Below are 16,468 nucleotides of genomic sequence, written 5' to 3'. Positions count from 1 at the left end.
TTCCTCCATTGAGGGACATTTAGTTTGCTTTCATGTCCTGCCTATTGTAAATAGTGCTTCAATGAACATTGGGGTGCACGTATCTTTTTGAATTATGGTTTTCTCCGGGTATGTGCCCAGGAGTGGGATTGCTGGGTCATATGGTAGTTCTATTTTTAGTTTTTTAAGGAACCTCCATACTGTTCTCCATAGTGGCTGTACCAATTTATATTCCCACCAACAGTGTGGGAGGGTTCCCTAGTTTCCTATTTTTATAATATAAGTGTAGAATGGAGTTTGGGTTCCAGTTGGCGTTTTATGAAAATTGTGTATAGTTTCATCCAGTGCAAGTATTTACTTGATTTGATTTCTTCTTGATACTAGGTTAAATGGGCCAGGGAAAATTATCACCATAACATTGGCTCGCCATATTCCTTGCGCTTAGCTTCTGCTGATGTCAATGGAAAGATCATCGTTTGGGATGTAGCAGCAGGAGTAGCTCAGTGTGAGATCCAAGAGCATGCCAAGCCTATTCAGGGTGAGGAAAGTCTGTACTCCACCAAGCGTCTGTATTAGTACACTTACTCTTAGAGTGGTTGGTTTTTCCCTTTCGTTTAATTTCATCACTTCTCAGTTAACTCTTGATTGTGTTTAGCCTGTTCTGCTGATCCGAATCTAGCTTTCTTTTCCTTATCAATACGCTTCTGGGCTTATTTCCTCAAATCTCAGTTGATTTGTGCTTTGGTAAAATGCATTAATTTCAGTCTTGCCCTCAGTTGAGCATGATGAGAAAAATTAAGCTGCTGTAAACAGTCTTGTAAATGTAAGCTAGAATATAAGTAAGCTGGCCCGAACCGCTCTTTTGAATTAGCCCTCAGTGCTTACTTTCTCTTAATAGAGATACAGTTTTTTCCTCATTTTCATATAGATCATTTGTTCGCTTGCTTATGTTACTGACCTATAATCAATACAGTATTCCTGGGCTCTTCAGGCTTTGACTGAGTGGCTCTCTTGACTGAGTGAATCTTTTAAATGACTATTTAAAAATTACTTATCAAGTACGTACTGTACTATTGAACTAGATCCTTATCCTCTTTATTGTTATGGAAAAACATGAAATTCTGTAAAGTCCCATTAAGTAATTCCACAAAAACATTAGGAGAGTCTGACATTGATCATGGCTAGGACAGTCTTTGACATAAAGTTTTAAATAATGAATAGTGTAAATTGCTTTGTATTTTCTTTGAAGTAATATTTCAGATTACTTGGAAATTTTGACCTCTAGATTCTAATGTCCAGACAGCTCATTTTTATATAAAATTAGCTTTTCCTATCAATCCTGACACATATATGCAACATTGAAGGGGGGTAGTTAAGATTTTAAGGACTATGTAAACACACACACACATACACACACGCACAACTAGATATCAAGGACACATTAGACAAGTAATTTGAAGTGGGTGATTTCTGAATTTTGCCTTTATTTTTCTGGTCTTTACAGATGTTCAGTGGTTATGGAATCAAGATGCTTCCCGAGATTTATTGCTTGCTATCCATCCGCCAAATTATATTGTGCTCTGGAATGCAGATACTGGCACCAAACTCTGGAAGAAGAGCTATGCAGATAACATTCTTTCTTTTTCTTTTGATCCTTTTGATCCCTCACATTTAACTTGTGAGTACTAGTTTCTTGTGGAAAATGAGTTGAGGTGTTTGTAACATATATGGTTAATGTTACACACACACACACACACACCCTTCATACACCTATAATGTTAAAATGAGAAACACATCTAGTTCATATATTTTCAGCTCTTATTAAAGATACTATGATGGTTAAAAATTTAAATCAGCAAGCCAGACCTTCACTGTGTGGAATTTGTGAACAAAATTAGATTAGTCAGAGAAAGAGAGAGTAGCTGTGTTACTCTAATTCAGACTTAATTAAATTTTTTTCTAGGAACATCGAAAGAACCTGAGTCAAGGGTTTCATTTAGTCTGTGGCCAAATTCATTTCTTCCTTTTTAAAAAACTGTTTTAATTCATGCCGTGTATTTTGAGTGCCATAAACAGACGCATGTCAGGAAAAGACCAAGCCCAAGGGATTTTTTTCTTGTGGAGGCAGTTTTTCCCAATGTGCTTTTGATATTTTACTGAGCTACTGATCTAAAAATCAGATTCTAGACAGATTTTTTTTGTGACTAAATTATGTAGAAAATATTTTTTATTCAGTTATCCAACAGATATTTCTTGAGCTATTATTATACGCCAGGAGGTAAAGGGAGTGGGGGAATGGGAGTGGGCAAGTTGTTGTATTAGATAAAGTGGTCAAAGTAGGTTTTATTTTGATATTTGATCAACGACTTGAAAGAGGTAAGGGGATTAACTATGGTAAAGAATGTTTTCCCTGGATTTGAATGACTCAAAATTCTAACATGTATCCACCAACATTTATTGAGGGGTGTGTGTATGTGTGAGTTGATGGAGGGAGAGTAGGTGTATGTGTGAGTTGATGGAGGGAGAGTAGGACAGACAAGTAGAAATTAAAATGGGAAACACAGCTGTATAAATAATTGCAATACAATGTGTTTAGGCTTCGTATATATAAATGTGTGTATATGAACGTATGTGTACACTCACTCACTCATTCACTCACTAGTTTGCTGTGAAATGCAGTGCTGTGGGAGCACAGAGGAGGGCTGGCCTAGCTGGCAGCGTCAGGGAGTGAGGGCATCACAAAAGAAGGGGAATGACTGGGACCTTGAAGGGTGACTTCTGTAATCTGAAAGGAGACAAGGCTTCAGGCTAATATACTGCATCTCTGTAATTTGGTTGATGAAAGTACTATATATTTCAAAGCATCAGTTGACCTAACATCTTTAATTTGCTCATTGAATGTGCTGGGGTTGTCATGATTCTTGAATGCTGCTTTGTTCCCTGTGTTTAAAGCAGCCTTGCTGATTGCCAGGATAGATAAGACTTTTATAATCAGATATGTATTAGTATTAGCCCGTTTTGAGGGGGATTATTTTTTCATCCATAAAAAGGCATAATTTGTATTGTTAAATGTGGTGCTGCCTCCTTGAATATTTCCATTTTCTGTACACTTAGTAAACTGCTGTTGGCACTTTAATTTTACTCTAGATGTAAAGAGAAAAAGAACACTCTTTACACATCCCGAGGTTCAATTTGATACGCAAGAAGAAAAAGGAAAATATATTTAGACTGAGTAGCTCATGATAATGATGAAAAATTAGTATCATCAAGTCAAATATTTGAACTTACCAAGTGTGGTATGCAGAGCCTCTTACATATGGGATTTTTTATTTCTTCTGTGAATTTTATATTCTGAAAGTCTTTGGATTTTGAAGTTATGGGATATAATGAGGAAAGGTTTTTAATGAAAGTCCATGCACTGAATATATTTGGAAGAACAAACATTTGTTCTTTCTGCCAGTAACCTTCTGGTATCTTTTTAATTAAAACATTAATTTGGAATGCTGAGCTTGGAGGCCTCTGATGAATTGTAATGGACCACCAGTTTCACTTTAACTTGGAGAACATTCCCGTTATGTTATGACTGCATAACACTGCCAGTTCTATATTATTAAAATTATCATTACCTTGCTCTCAAAATTGTATTGGAATAAAACTATGCTATACTTGATTAAACTTTAATTAGAGTTTTGCTTCTCTCAATACAGTACTCACCAGTGAGGGCATTGTATTCATCTCAGACTTCTCTCCATCCAAGCCACCCTCAGGCCCTGGGAAAAAAGTGTACATATCCAGCCCACACTCCAGCCCAGCTCACAACAAGCTGGCTGCAGCCACAGGGGCCAAGAAGGCTCTTAATAAAGTGAAAATCTTAATCACGCAAGAGAAACCTAGGTAAGTTACAAGTGTAAAACTAACAGCAACATTCATTTATTTATTCAACATTTATCTAGTTATAATCTATTCATGAAAACCTCATTTTTGGAGATGTACTAAGATTAATTTTCTTCTTCATGTTACCCTTTCTTGTTTGTAGTTTTGAATTTATAAGAGGAAAAATGTTTTTTGTTTCTTCCCCTAAGAAGAGATTTAGCATTAACGTGGCTCCTTTGTTTCCAGTAATGTGGTAAACGTCCCCCATTGATTTTGACACATGAAAAGTTTTGACTTCTGAAAATAAGAGATAAAGATTCTAAAATTATGGCCATTGAACACATTAAAAATTGGGGGACAAAAGCTGGATTTTCATTTTAAATACATTTTCCTGACTTAAATGCTGTGTAATCTCATTAGCCAATAAAATATAGGTGTTTTTCTCATGCATGTAAAGATGTTTCCCGTACTGGTTAAGGGCCAAGATTCTAAGGGAAGCTGTAGCTCTGTGACTCAAAGTATAATTTAATCGTGCTCAAATTTCACTCTCGCAATCTCTAAGATAGTGTTTGAAAGGATTTCTTAGGGTTGTAAGGATTAATAGGTGCAATAGCTTAAGTACTGAACATAATGTCTGATACTCAATAAGCATTCTTTTGGTAAAGGCTAGCTATTATTATTTATTTCAGAAATTTCAACTGAGTACAATTTTATTTTAAAGAACTAATTTTATGCATTAAAAATAGATTTCTGTCTTTTTCCTAGTGATATGGTAGTTCTTATATTTTTATTGCTTTGGTAGTTTTTTTGGCATTCTTTTTTTTTTTTCCTCGTGGTACACGGGCCTCTCACTGTTGTGGCCTCTTCCGTTGCGGAGCACAGGCTCCGGACGCACAGGCTCAGCAGCCATGGCTCACGGGCCCAGCTGCTCCGCGGCATGTGGGATCTTCCCGGACCAGGGCACGAACCTCTGTACCCTGCATCGGCAGGCGGACTCTCAACCACTGCGCCACCAGGGAAGCCCTGGCATTCATTTTTTAAAAGCTTTTATTTTTAATATGCTAAGATTATTCTATCTAGTCTTTGTGGGTAATTACCTAAAGAATGTAAAATACAAATTGCTCTACAAATACATTCTGAATTTATATGTAAATATAATTTTTATATAGTAAACCATAGGCTGATTAAATTCACTAATTTATCCCTCACCCTGTGCTGAAATAATTTAAGATTACTCCTTAAATATCTTGAGAACTTTTTATTTACTTTGCATTGATTCTGTATCATAATTATTTTTTGCCTGCATAGTTTTATAAGTTATGATTTATATACATTATATTTTCTGTCATGTGAATCATATGTTCATCTTGAGTACTGGGGAAATGCATTATTTATCCCTTCAAATAGAACTACTCTGGGTACTTTCACATACATTATTACATATAATCTTGCTACAATCCTGGGCAGTAGTACTGTGCCCACATTATAAATGAGGAAGCTGAGTCTCACATTGTTTTAAATATGCTACTTAAGCTCACCCAGCTAGGAAGTGCAGAGCCAGGATTTTAATGCAGTCCACATCCCTGTCTCTAGTCCTCTAATCTAACTTTATTTTAAGTTTCAAAACTTTTTAATAAAATTGTTGTGTAAGCAAAAAGGTACATAATTGTATGCCCATTCCTACTGAAATATATTAAATATAAATTTATTATAAAATAAAGTTGTGATTAAATATATACCACAATCACAACTTACTAAAATGAGTTTTAAGTCTCTCTAACAGTCTTTATAATCCTCATATCATTTCATCTCTTTCATTTACACAGAAGAAAATGCTGTGGTAAGTGAATAAAGTACGAAGCTTTGTTTCAAGAAAGCTTTAAGACAGCTGAAAAGTGAATGAAGGCGGAGTAGAGGAAGTGCCTTCCTTGCCCAAGCCATGCAGAGAGTGCAGTGACTCCTGATCCAGTTGCCTAGCCCTAACTGCCCTACGTGCTTTATGTTTTAGTCCTGAGGCTTCATTTCAGCAGTCTATCTAGTACTTCTAATTACAAAATAACAATAAAACTACTGTCTTAAGAATGCCGTATAGTATTATTGTCACTGACCATCTCATACCACAGACTTACTACTTTACTTTACATTTTCACATATTCAGAAACATGTCTCTATCCGACCTATACAGTATCATTGTCGTAATTTGGATTTTGGCACAAAGAAGAGATCTAATTTTTAGATGCTAGCCTGTGTTGGTCATTTCAGGAAACAGTTGTACATTCTCATTGACAGTTATTATATGGAAAGTACAAAATTCAATTCTTTTTTAGCTTTTTCTGATATGAATAAAGTCTGACTCATTTTTTTTAATTGAATTATGGTTAATTTACAATGCTGTGTTAGTTTCTGGTGTACAGCAAAGTGATTCAGTTATACATATTATATTACATGTTCTTTTTCAGATTCTTTTCCATTATAGTTTATTACAGGATATTGAATCTAGTTCCCTGTGCTACACAGTAGGACCTTGTTGTTTATCTGTTTTATATATAGTAGTTTGTGTCTGCTAATCCCAAACGCTTAATTTACCCCTCCCCTACCTCCTTCCCCCTTTGGTAACCATAATTTTGTTTTCTGCTTCTCTCAGTCTGTTTCTGTTTCATGAATAAATTCATTTGCGAGTCTGACTCATTTCTTGGTGCCTGAAGTAAATGTTTACTTTTTTCAGTGCTGAATTCATGACTCTCAATGATTGCCTTCAGTTGGCATACCTGCCTTCCAAAAGGAATCACATGTTGCTGCTCTATCCTCGAGAGATTTTAATCCTTGACCTTGAGGTGAATCAGACAGTGGGTGTGATTGCAATAGAACGAACAGGAGTTCCATTTCTGCAGGTATCTACAACTTATAAATTATATTACCACAAGTTGATTATGAATTATATAGAGAAAAACCATAATTTTGCAAAAGTCCTTAGTCTCACTTTCTCTTTTTCTATTTATTTAAAGATTAACAATGTTATTTTATATTCCTTATTTTTCTGCACTTTAGATTGGTTTGATTTAACCCTAGAAATTCTTCTGACTGATCTGGAGATATGTACTGAACTATTTAAGTTACATGGATAAAGACAGATTGTTTTAGGATTATGAATGGATATTTTAAATGTTCATTTAGTTTTAAAACTAGGGGATTATATGGTATTTTTGTGTTTGGGGGTTTTTTCCGCCCATATTCTCTAAATATGAGTTTATGAATCTCACCGTATATACTTTTAAAATCTATTGTTTTTAAAAACAAATACATCATCTATTTAAAGGTAATACCCTGCTTTCAGCGTGATGGTTTATTTTGCCTACATGAAAATGGTTGTATAACCTTACGTGTTCGAAGATCTTACAATAGTATTTTCACCACTTCAAATGAAGAACCAGGTGAGTTTATATCTCACAATAATGTTAATTATATTTTTCTTCAGAATGATTTTATAAAGCTTCATGTGGCAAATACTTACCAAAGCATGGAGTTAATAATAATCCTTGCCTTAAGAAAGTAGAATATGGTTATAACATGAGGCATAAAAAAACCCAGGCCCAAGATAATCTCTGAGTATTATAACAGTGCACCTCTTGTATGCTGCAAAGATAGTAATATTTTGTAATCCCTTCTTGATTATATCCATGAGCTAAGTGGATGTTATCTTTTGTGATTATTTCTTTAGCACAAGTCCAACCTTGTATATACCTTTATTATTACACCCCTTTGACTTCTCTGCTTTAGGATTTCCATGGTAAAGTAACAGGTTAATAAGTCTCCAGGGCATTCAGTTGTCAGTTTCAGTCTTATCCTGGAGAACGAAACTAATGTTTTTATGGAATGATGTACTATGTAAAGGTGAAAGTGACTTTCACATCTTTTATACAGTATAATTATTTTCAGGCTTATTGTAGACCACAGTAAATTATGTTGGGCTACAAGTGCACTGTTAATTATTTAATCATATATTACTGTTGATCCTTTTTCAAAGAATTTCCTTTATTTTAAAAATATTAAATAGACTATTTTGATAATAATTGTTATTTTGGAAATTAAACTTGGTGTAGACGGTCATTAAGTAAATTTTCTTTATATCCTGAAGAAATTAGTAATTGTAAACAGGGAAGCCATTTTTGACAAACTTTGCATTAGTGAAGGGATGATATTCTTTTTGGTTGAGGTATTATTTAAATTAAAACAAGTAGCAGTGACATTGATATGTTTGCTCTCTAATATTTAAAAGAAAACTATACTCTGTTAAGATCCAGATCCTGTCCAGGAGCTTACCTATGATTTACGAAGCCAGTGTGATGCAATCAGGGTGACAAAAACTGTCCGTCCCTTCAGTATGGTGTGTTGTCCTGTCAATGAGAATGCAGCTGCCCTCATAGTGAGTGATGGCAGGGTTATGATATGGGAACTGAAGTCTGCCGTTTGTAATCGAAATTCACGGAACAGGTAAATGAACCAATAGGATCTCTTTTTTGTTTTGCTTTGTTTCCCCCTTTCTTTAGATTACCAGAATCATATAAAAATAACAGGACCTTTTTTCTGAAAAAAATATTTTTAAATTGATAATTAAGACTTTAGATTATTAGGAGATTATGTAAACCTGCTAGAGATATTTCACGTATGGGTTAGATTAATGAATACTGTAAAAATTGATAGAATACTATGATCTAAAATTAGTATTTTGAGTTACTAACATGTGATGCAGGTTTTAAATATGTAAGAACCAGGTTTTAAATATGTAAGAACCATCTAATTATTATGTCTTTGCAGTAGTTCTGGCGTGTCACCTTTATATTCACCCGTGTCTTTCTGTGGAATTCCTGTAGGAGTGCTACAGAATAAACTCCCAGACCTCTCCTTAGATAACATGATTGGTAAACTGCTTTTTTTTTCTCTCACTTTTATGTTAGGTATACTTTTTGAAGGGCAAAATTAATAGTCAGTGGTTGCAGTTATTGTAAAGTCAAAGTTAATACTTCAGAAAACTAAAATGTAGACTTATTCTTTCCTAAATAAATCAGAGGGGTATAAAATATTTAAGCATAAGAGTACCTGAAGTAGTATAGACTATTATTGTAGTGCTGGAATTAGAAAATGTTCATTCGTGAGGGACTCTGATCTAAATGAAAGAGATGGCATGAGGCATCTGGATGCTGCATATATAGCCCTTGCTGGGCAATACCATACCTCCTCCTCCATGCTTGCTGCTCCCTCAGCTCAGAATTGAACACACTCTTCCTCTCTCTCCCTTTCTGCTACTCCTTATTCAAAATTCAGCTCAGGTGTTGCTTTCTTTAACCTCCCAAGCCTGATTTATGTGGTCCCTAATAGTCATCAGCTGATTGTAGTTGTGATTTGACTTGTCTTTTTCCCTACAGTAAATTATAAGCTTCACAAGGGTGGGACAGTGCTTGATTCAGCTTTGCATCCCCAGCGCTCAGCCCAGGGCCTTGCACATTCTAGATGTGTGATAAGTATTTATTGAAGGAATAAAGTAACTGAGCAGTATTAGAAAAAATCGTCTTAACTTTTTGACTTACATTTTCTTATTTTCACGTTGGGAATTCTTACTTCAACAAATATTTATTTGCAGATAATATATTGCTTCAAAGTTAATTTAATTATTATAGGACCACTGTATATGCAAGGAAGAATGAGGATTGGTGGTTTCAAATATATACAACTAGAAGTTGTAAATATGCCAAGCAGTACCGACGTCTAATTCTTTTAAAATTGTGGCTAGTGGTTTATAAAGGATTTTCTTTATCACTGTTTGTTCTCCCACAATGTAATTGAAAATGGATATTATTTACTAGGTTCTTTTGTTTAAATGCTGTAAAGATCCATGATATACTAGAAAGAGCATTAACTTATTAATCTTCTTAATCAGAGATGACATTTATTGAGTGCTTAATACTATGTTAAATACTGTGCCAAATTCTCTTTAAGTATTAGCTCAACAACCCTACAAAGTAGGTACTGTTATTATTATTATTTCCATTTTATGTATGTGGGAACTGAGATCCAGGGGGATTAAAAAACTTGCCCCGGACTACACAGCCGATAAGTGGAAGTGTGAACCTAGTTATCCCAGTCTGGAGTCTGCTCCTTGGCCATGGCATCTAGTCCCGGCTGCTTCACCGTAATCTAAGCAAGACCTCTCCAGACCCTGGTATTCTCACAATTCCTGCCAGCCGTGGAATCCTTGTGCTCAGTGACACTAACTTTTATACTTAAAATTCTTTTCACCTTCTAGACATAAATCCATATGAGGAAGTTTAGACACATAATTGTTTTGCAAAATTTATTTTATTAGTTACACAATTTTCCAAGTTAATTGACCTTGTCTGCACTTAATATAAAATATTAAAGTGAAAAGAATTATAAACACACATGCACAGAACTAATCAGTAATACAAAGCCTGTAGGAGTTTGTAATTTTATGCTGTTTAGGTATCTAAGTGATATAACTTACATTTTTTAGGAGACAAAATGATACAGATTGTATAGCAGTTCTTGACAGTGTTGTTGATTTAAAAGTATTAAATAAATCTTTGTTACTTGAAAACATTTTAATTAAAACTTTTAATTAAACTTTTAATTTGAAATTCACTATGTACTTAGTGGTAATTGAAAGCAATTCAGTTAAATACAGAGGCCTGATTTATATTCATTGGGTAAAGGCTGCTGCTTAGTAAGGCCTAATCTGCCCTACTTTGTGAATCATCTGCCCTACTTTGTGAATCACCTCACATGGAAGATGCTTGAAGAGGAATATGGCAGTTTCCTGAAGTGAACTCCAAGCTGCGAGGGTTGGTAAACATGGTACCTACCTGTAGAACTTGCCATTCCTTTAGACCCCATCTTTGTTACTAAGATTGATACCAGTTGTATGGCTTATCCTAAGGGATCATTTATTTGGATTCAACTGATGACCTTTTTTTTCTGTATATCTTACCGATTTTACAATAACATCATTACTAAAACAACTTTACAGCTTTAAAAGGTTTAGTTAGAATCCCGTCACCCACTTCTAGTAATTATTTCATTCTTCCCTTTCACTGTGTGTGTGTGTGTGTGTGTGTGTACGTACATATATATATACTCACACATATTCCTGATACGTACTTTTGACAACTTTATCCCAGTATTCAGTAGTGCTTTAAAGGAAGAAAATTTTTATACCCTTATTAGTGAATGGTTTTGATTTTGTTGCACACTTTGTATTCACATTTTTTGAATGGTTTTTATTTGAATCATCTTTTTAGTTTGAAATTTGATAACCTAAGTACGAACGCTGTATCTAAAAATAATGCCATTTAAGACAACTGTCACTAGTGACGGTTTATATATTATATATTAGTAATTATAAGTATGTATTTAAATTTTATTTTACTTATTTATATAAAAATATGTAATTATAAAGCTTAAATGTTGTAATTACATTGACACATTAAGATTTCTTATTTGAAATTTAAATGAGTTCTTTGAACGTGCTATTTGTGATTACCAATTTTATGTGCACGTTAAAGAGCATCAGATTGAAAAGTAACCCTTTAGAAAGGCAGTAAGACAGGAATGCTCTGTAATATCTCATGCTACAGAAACTGTTCTCTAACCCTAGTCCTCTTGATTTGCCTTGGGTGCCCTAATACCAGGAACTTTGGCTAAAATGGTGTTTCTTAGAAGACACAGGTCCCTGAATTCTGGATAGCAATACTCTGGAGTAACCTATCCTTTGAGATATTAGATGATGCAGTTTAAGTCCCATAGCCAAGTAAGACTCGGTGTATAGCTACAGGCACTAGAGTGCTACATTACACCTTCTAGACCTGAAGAGTATACTTCCACTGTAAAGTTCCTTTAGATTTTTAAGAACAGCGTATGTTACAGTTAACATATTTGTATTTTTTATTACAAATCAGGGCAAAGTGCAATTGCTGGGGAAGAACATCCCAAAGGCTCCATTCTGCAGGAAGTGCAACTCAAATTCCTGCTAACAGGTCTGCTTTCAGGACTGCCCTCACCACAGTTTGCTATCCGTATGTGCCCACCATTGACCACAAAAAATATCAAGATGTATCAGCCATTGCTTGCTGTTGGTGAGTATTGGACCTGTTCTTTTTTTAATTCTTAATGTCTATTTTACATTTTTAAGATATTTAAGTTTCCTGGTTACTAGAAAATCCTTTATTCTCCTTTAAAATGCTTTAAGAAGAGGAAGAGGCTAAATGAAATTGTATAAATACTCATCTTGAAATACTTTTTTTTCTGTTCTATTAATCTTTTTTAATCATAATGATAACTCATTCACCTGACACCAGATGACAGAGACCCTGACACCATGGGTACATCTCTAAAATGTCAAGAGGAAAGTCCCTGTGTAATGCTGAAACCAGACTCCTTGTCTTTTCTTGGACCATCTCAAGCTCTTCCTGTGCATGTCATTTTGTTATTAGTTTTTGTTAACTAATAATATAGTCACACTTAATAGTTTAATAATAACAAGTTTCTTCATGTGCTAAGAATTGTATGTTAAACCTGGTTTTATTGTGTTTAAAGTGGCTATTGTCTTTATAAACTAAAGATTTGCCTTTTGGGTTGAAATTGCATATTTTTATGTTGTAGATAAAAAAAATTGGTCTGGGTTTCAACTTGCTGTCACAGTAATTTCATGGTAATGGGATTAACCTGATTTCTTTTACAGAGAGGACCAAATTTCTATTTGCTACTAAATACATAAGGTTAAAATTCATTTCTCTAAAATTTTGAACAATAATACATTTGTTTGAAATTGTCAACATTTTTCTTAAGATGCTGTTGGTTTGACTTCTGGCTTTTTCCCAGAAGGTCTATAAACATGTGATTTGCGATTCTTTTTTTTCCTAAAATGAGACACTTATGGCCAGTGTGTCTCAACTTAATGGCTGACTTGTGAGCCCTAATGGCTCATTTGAGTATTACTGTTTGGCACTACTCTTATTTTCCCATTTTTTCCATTATTATCTTTTGAAAGTGATTTGAATTTTAAGGTTCAGTGGTCTGCGTTTACAGGTGTCCAGATTCATATAAATGCAGATGGATGTTTAATTTTTATTTTAGAAACTATTGATATTAAAATTCTCATTGAGGTTTCAATTGGGATTGGTCAGTGTACATAGTATGTACCTCTCTGTACAAGGTCAGTATACCTTCTCTTTCAATTTAGGAATTTATTAATTTCTTGGAGAAAATTACTTCTTGGGATAGCTAGATAACAAGAGCTGAGTCAGGCTCTGAGATTTCCATTGTAGAATAAGCTGTATTGTGCTGGTATATAGTGAATAGCAGGTCATTTATTGAATTTAGTGTAATAACAAAGTAAAAGCAAAAAATATAAGTGCCTAAAGTCTTGCAGAGTCATTAGAAAAGAGAAGCAGAGTTCAACCAGAATTACTTCTTCTTGGGCCCCTTAAGTATTAAATCATAGTTTCAACATCATCAAAATGTGCAGAATGTAGAAATCATATGATTATTATGAACATCTGATAATTGAAAAGTTTTAGTAATTCTTTAGATATTTTCTCAGTACTAGAAGATACTGTAGAATAGGTGATAAAAGTAAGCAAGTGTAATACTGTATTTCTCTAGAATAGTTTTGCAAGAAATTTCTGAAGCTTTAATTCAGCAAGTTAGCTAAAATTGGAAATTGCCTAGCATTTTTACATTTATTGTTATTATATTATTATTATTTCTACATTCTATTACTTTGTATGAATCCATTAATTCTTTTAAGTCACGTGCAGTGAGAAAGTGATTGTGCAGCCACTTACATTGTTCACTTTTCTTGCTTGACTTATAAAAACATGTTAAGGGCTGAAACATTACTTTCTCAAGAAAGTGTTACTTTCTCAAGTGGCCATGTCCCTTCTAATTAAAATTTAGACATATTACCTGAGACCACGAAAAGCTTTAGGCATAATAATAACTACAAATCATAATTACAGTGATAACAGAAATAGTAATAATCATGTACTTACTTTGTGCAGAGTGTTGTACTAAGTGTTTTACGTATGTTTCTCATTTAATCTCCAACAAATAGATTTTCCATTATTCCCATGTTAAAGGGATACTAACACAAATTTAGTGTGGGCAAGTAATTTGCAAAAGTATAGGGCAGAGCCAGGGCTTAAACTCAGGCTTCTTTAACTGTAAAATCCACAGTGAACCACTGTACTTCGCTTTACTTTATGATGTATTTAATGTTAAAGACAGAACAAAACCAAAATCTTTGTAAAGAAAACTAGAGAAATCTGGTTAATGAGTTCTGCTAGGTTGCCTTTTTGAGGATCAGTTATAATAAACATTCAAAAAGCTTAAGAAGGTGCATCTTCAGATTTTGTGTGTATTGAATTAGGTTGTGAAGTCTTTGAAAATCTGTCCCTGGATTTAGGTAAGATTACAGAGCACATGAGATTAAGCCCTTTTTTTTTTTTTTTTGCGGTACACGGGCCTCTCACTGTTCTGGCCTCTCCCGTTGCGGAGCACAGGCTCCAGACGCACAGGCTCAGCGGCCGTGGCTCACGGGCCCAGCCGCTCCGCGGCATGTGGGATCTTCCTGGACCGGGGCACAAACCCGTGTCCCCTTCATCGGCAGGTGGACTCTCAACCACTGCGCCACCAGGGAAGCCCTAAGCCCATTTTTGATGAGAGGGAAGACAGAGAAGTTTACTCTTTCTTCACACCTAGCTTGGGTTCCTTTTATAAAATATAGATGTTGTAAAATAATTGAAATCTTGAGAAAAGACTTTCGTTAGATTTGGAGCTTCCACTAGATTAATTCTCCTCTACTATGTCATTTTAATAGGTACAAGTAACGGTTCTGTCCTGGTGTACCATCTCACCAGTGGGCTGCTGCACAAGGAGTTAAGCATCCACTCGTGTGAAGTCAAGTGAGTCTGTCATTGGGATATTGAGATTATAAACATATGTAATACCAGAAAAAAGTTCTTGTGGACTTTTCTACACTGAATACTCTGCAGTGGTGATTATTTGACTGAAAACTTTAAGTAATGCATATTCATGTCCAACTAATGGCTATGTTCATTAAGGATGAGTACTAATTGTTTACTTTGTAGAGAACATTATGCAGTGGAGAATTTTTTTCTCACTTTATTTCTGCATCTTATTTATTTCTCCTAAGGCCAAGGCTATTTTCTCACTGGATATCACTCTGTTCCCTTGTTCCTGTTTATATAGTTTGTTTTCCTTTTCTGTAAAGATCCCTCAGTAGGACTGCTCGTGAAAATTTTGAATAAGGTCATTTAAATTGTTAATTAATCTCATTTATTCTTTCATTTTGAGATGTGATCTGTTTTATGAGTTCTCTGTATGCACAGGTATCTGAGGGAAGGCTAACAGAACAGAAGGATGACTCTTGCTTTCTGTTTTAAAGTACATACATGCCACTCCAATAAAAATTTTTTAAAAATAAATAAAAATAAAGTACATACATACCTGCTCCATAGCATTATCTTGCTGATCACATGACTATATTCCTTTCTTTGCCCTGGCAATGATGGATTGTAAAGTTACACATATATAATATAAATTTATTAATCTTCCAGTATTTTTTGATGATGTTGGAACAGATGTATCCGAAAGGCCATTTCTCACTTCCGTACATTATATTATAGTTATAGTTCTCATGTGTACGTTAAAATTCTTAGTGAACCCTTAGTGTGCACATTATTCAGAATAAATGTGTTTTCTAAATGGGGAAGGGTCAACCCTTGAAGTATCACAACTTCTGATTGTGATGGAAGTTTCTGAAGAGTTTATGTTGCCTTATTCTTTCAAGTGCATGATTTCTTGGTACAGCCTGAGTGACTGTTTATCGCCACCTTATGCTGTGCCCCTACAGTATCTCCCTAAATATATCTACATGGAGGATTAATGTCTTCAAAAGTGTTAGGCTTTTGGGGTGCAGAGACACAGGTAACTGCTTGGATCCTTCCAGGTTGTTGTTCATCTTTTCTCTCTCCTTCCAGTAGTCCCTGCTGCCACTGATACCTTCTCTCTTCCTTTCTTTCCTGTCTGCGTTGCTTCTCTTGACATTTCCTTTCACCCATGGCTTTTGTTTGCAGTGTTCCCTTTTATGGCAAACACCAATCAATCAAAACTCACCATTTAATCAGTATTTGTTCTAAGGATTATGTTAAGTGTTAATACTTTTCAGGCATTGTTTCCTTGAATCCTCACTACAACTCTATGCAGTAGGCACTATTATTATTCCCAATTTACAGAAGAAGAACTGAGTATTGTGGAGTCATGAAAAGGTACATGGAATTCAATCCAGGCGTTTCAGGCTTCAGAACTGAGCTCTTAGGATACATGTGCTAAATCTCCAGCTAAAAAATTCACATAGATCAGTTGGAAACATTTTGGCAATAAGATAAAAGTGTTGACTAAGCCGGGATTAATGCCAGGAATTTGGTACATGCTTCTGGAAAATCAAGCACATTGTCATTTTTTTCGGAACACTGAAATCTTATTTATTTATTTGTTTGTTTATTTATTTATATTGAGGTAC

General features: G+C 34.7%; 1 protein-coding gene across 2 annotated transcripts in view; it reads left to right on the top strand.

Moving 5' to 3' along the window:
- The window catches only part of WDR11 (WD repeat domain 11), a 54,501-nt gene that overhangs the window by 7,152 nt on the left and 30,881 nt on the right, over positions 1 to 16,468 (top strand). Inside the window, exons 3-11 of one of the 2 annotated variants that reach the window (XM_060286258.2) lie at positions 364 to 517; positions 1,484 to 1,657; positions 3,687 to 3,873; positions 6,578 to 6,743; positions 7,169 to 7,283; positions 8,148 to 8,343; positions 8,671 to 8,771; positions 11,823 to 11,999; positions 14,744 to 14,828. In XM_060286258.2, the coding sequence (XP_060142241.1) occupies positions 364 to 517; positions 1,484 to 1,657; positions 3,687 to 3,873; positions 6,578 to 6,743; positions 7,169 to 7,283; positions 8,148 to 8,343; positions 8,671 to 8,771; positions 11,823 to 11,999; positions 14,744 to 14,828 (1,355 nt within the window). Of the gene's footprint in view, positions 1 to 363; positions 518 to 1,483; positions 1,658 to 3,686; positions 3,874 to 6,577; positions 6,744 to 7,168; positions 7,284 to 8,147; positions 8,344 to 8,667; positions 8,772 to 11,822; positions 12,000 to 14,743; positions 14,829 to 16,468 lie in introns of both variants that reach the window. The other variant, XM_060286257.2, reaches the window with a different exon arrangement.

The sequence above is a fragment of the Globicephala melas genome, chromosome 16 (genome assembly GCF_963455315.2).
Source record: "Globicephala melas chromosome 16, mGloMel1.2, whole genome shotgun sequence".
Classification (NCBI taxonomy): Eukaryota; Metazoa; Chordata; class Mammalia; order Artiodactyla; family Delphinidae; genus Globicephala; species Globicephala melas.
This window is presented reverse-complemented; position numbering and strand designations above follow the sequence as displayed.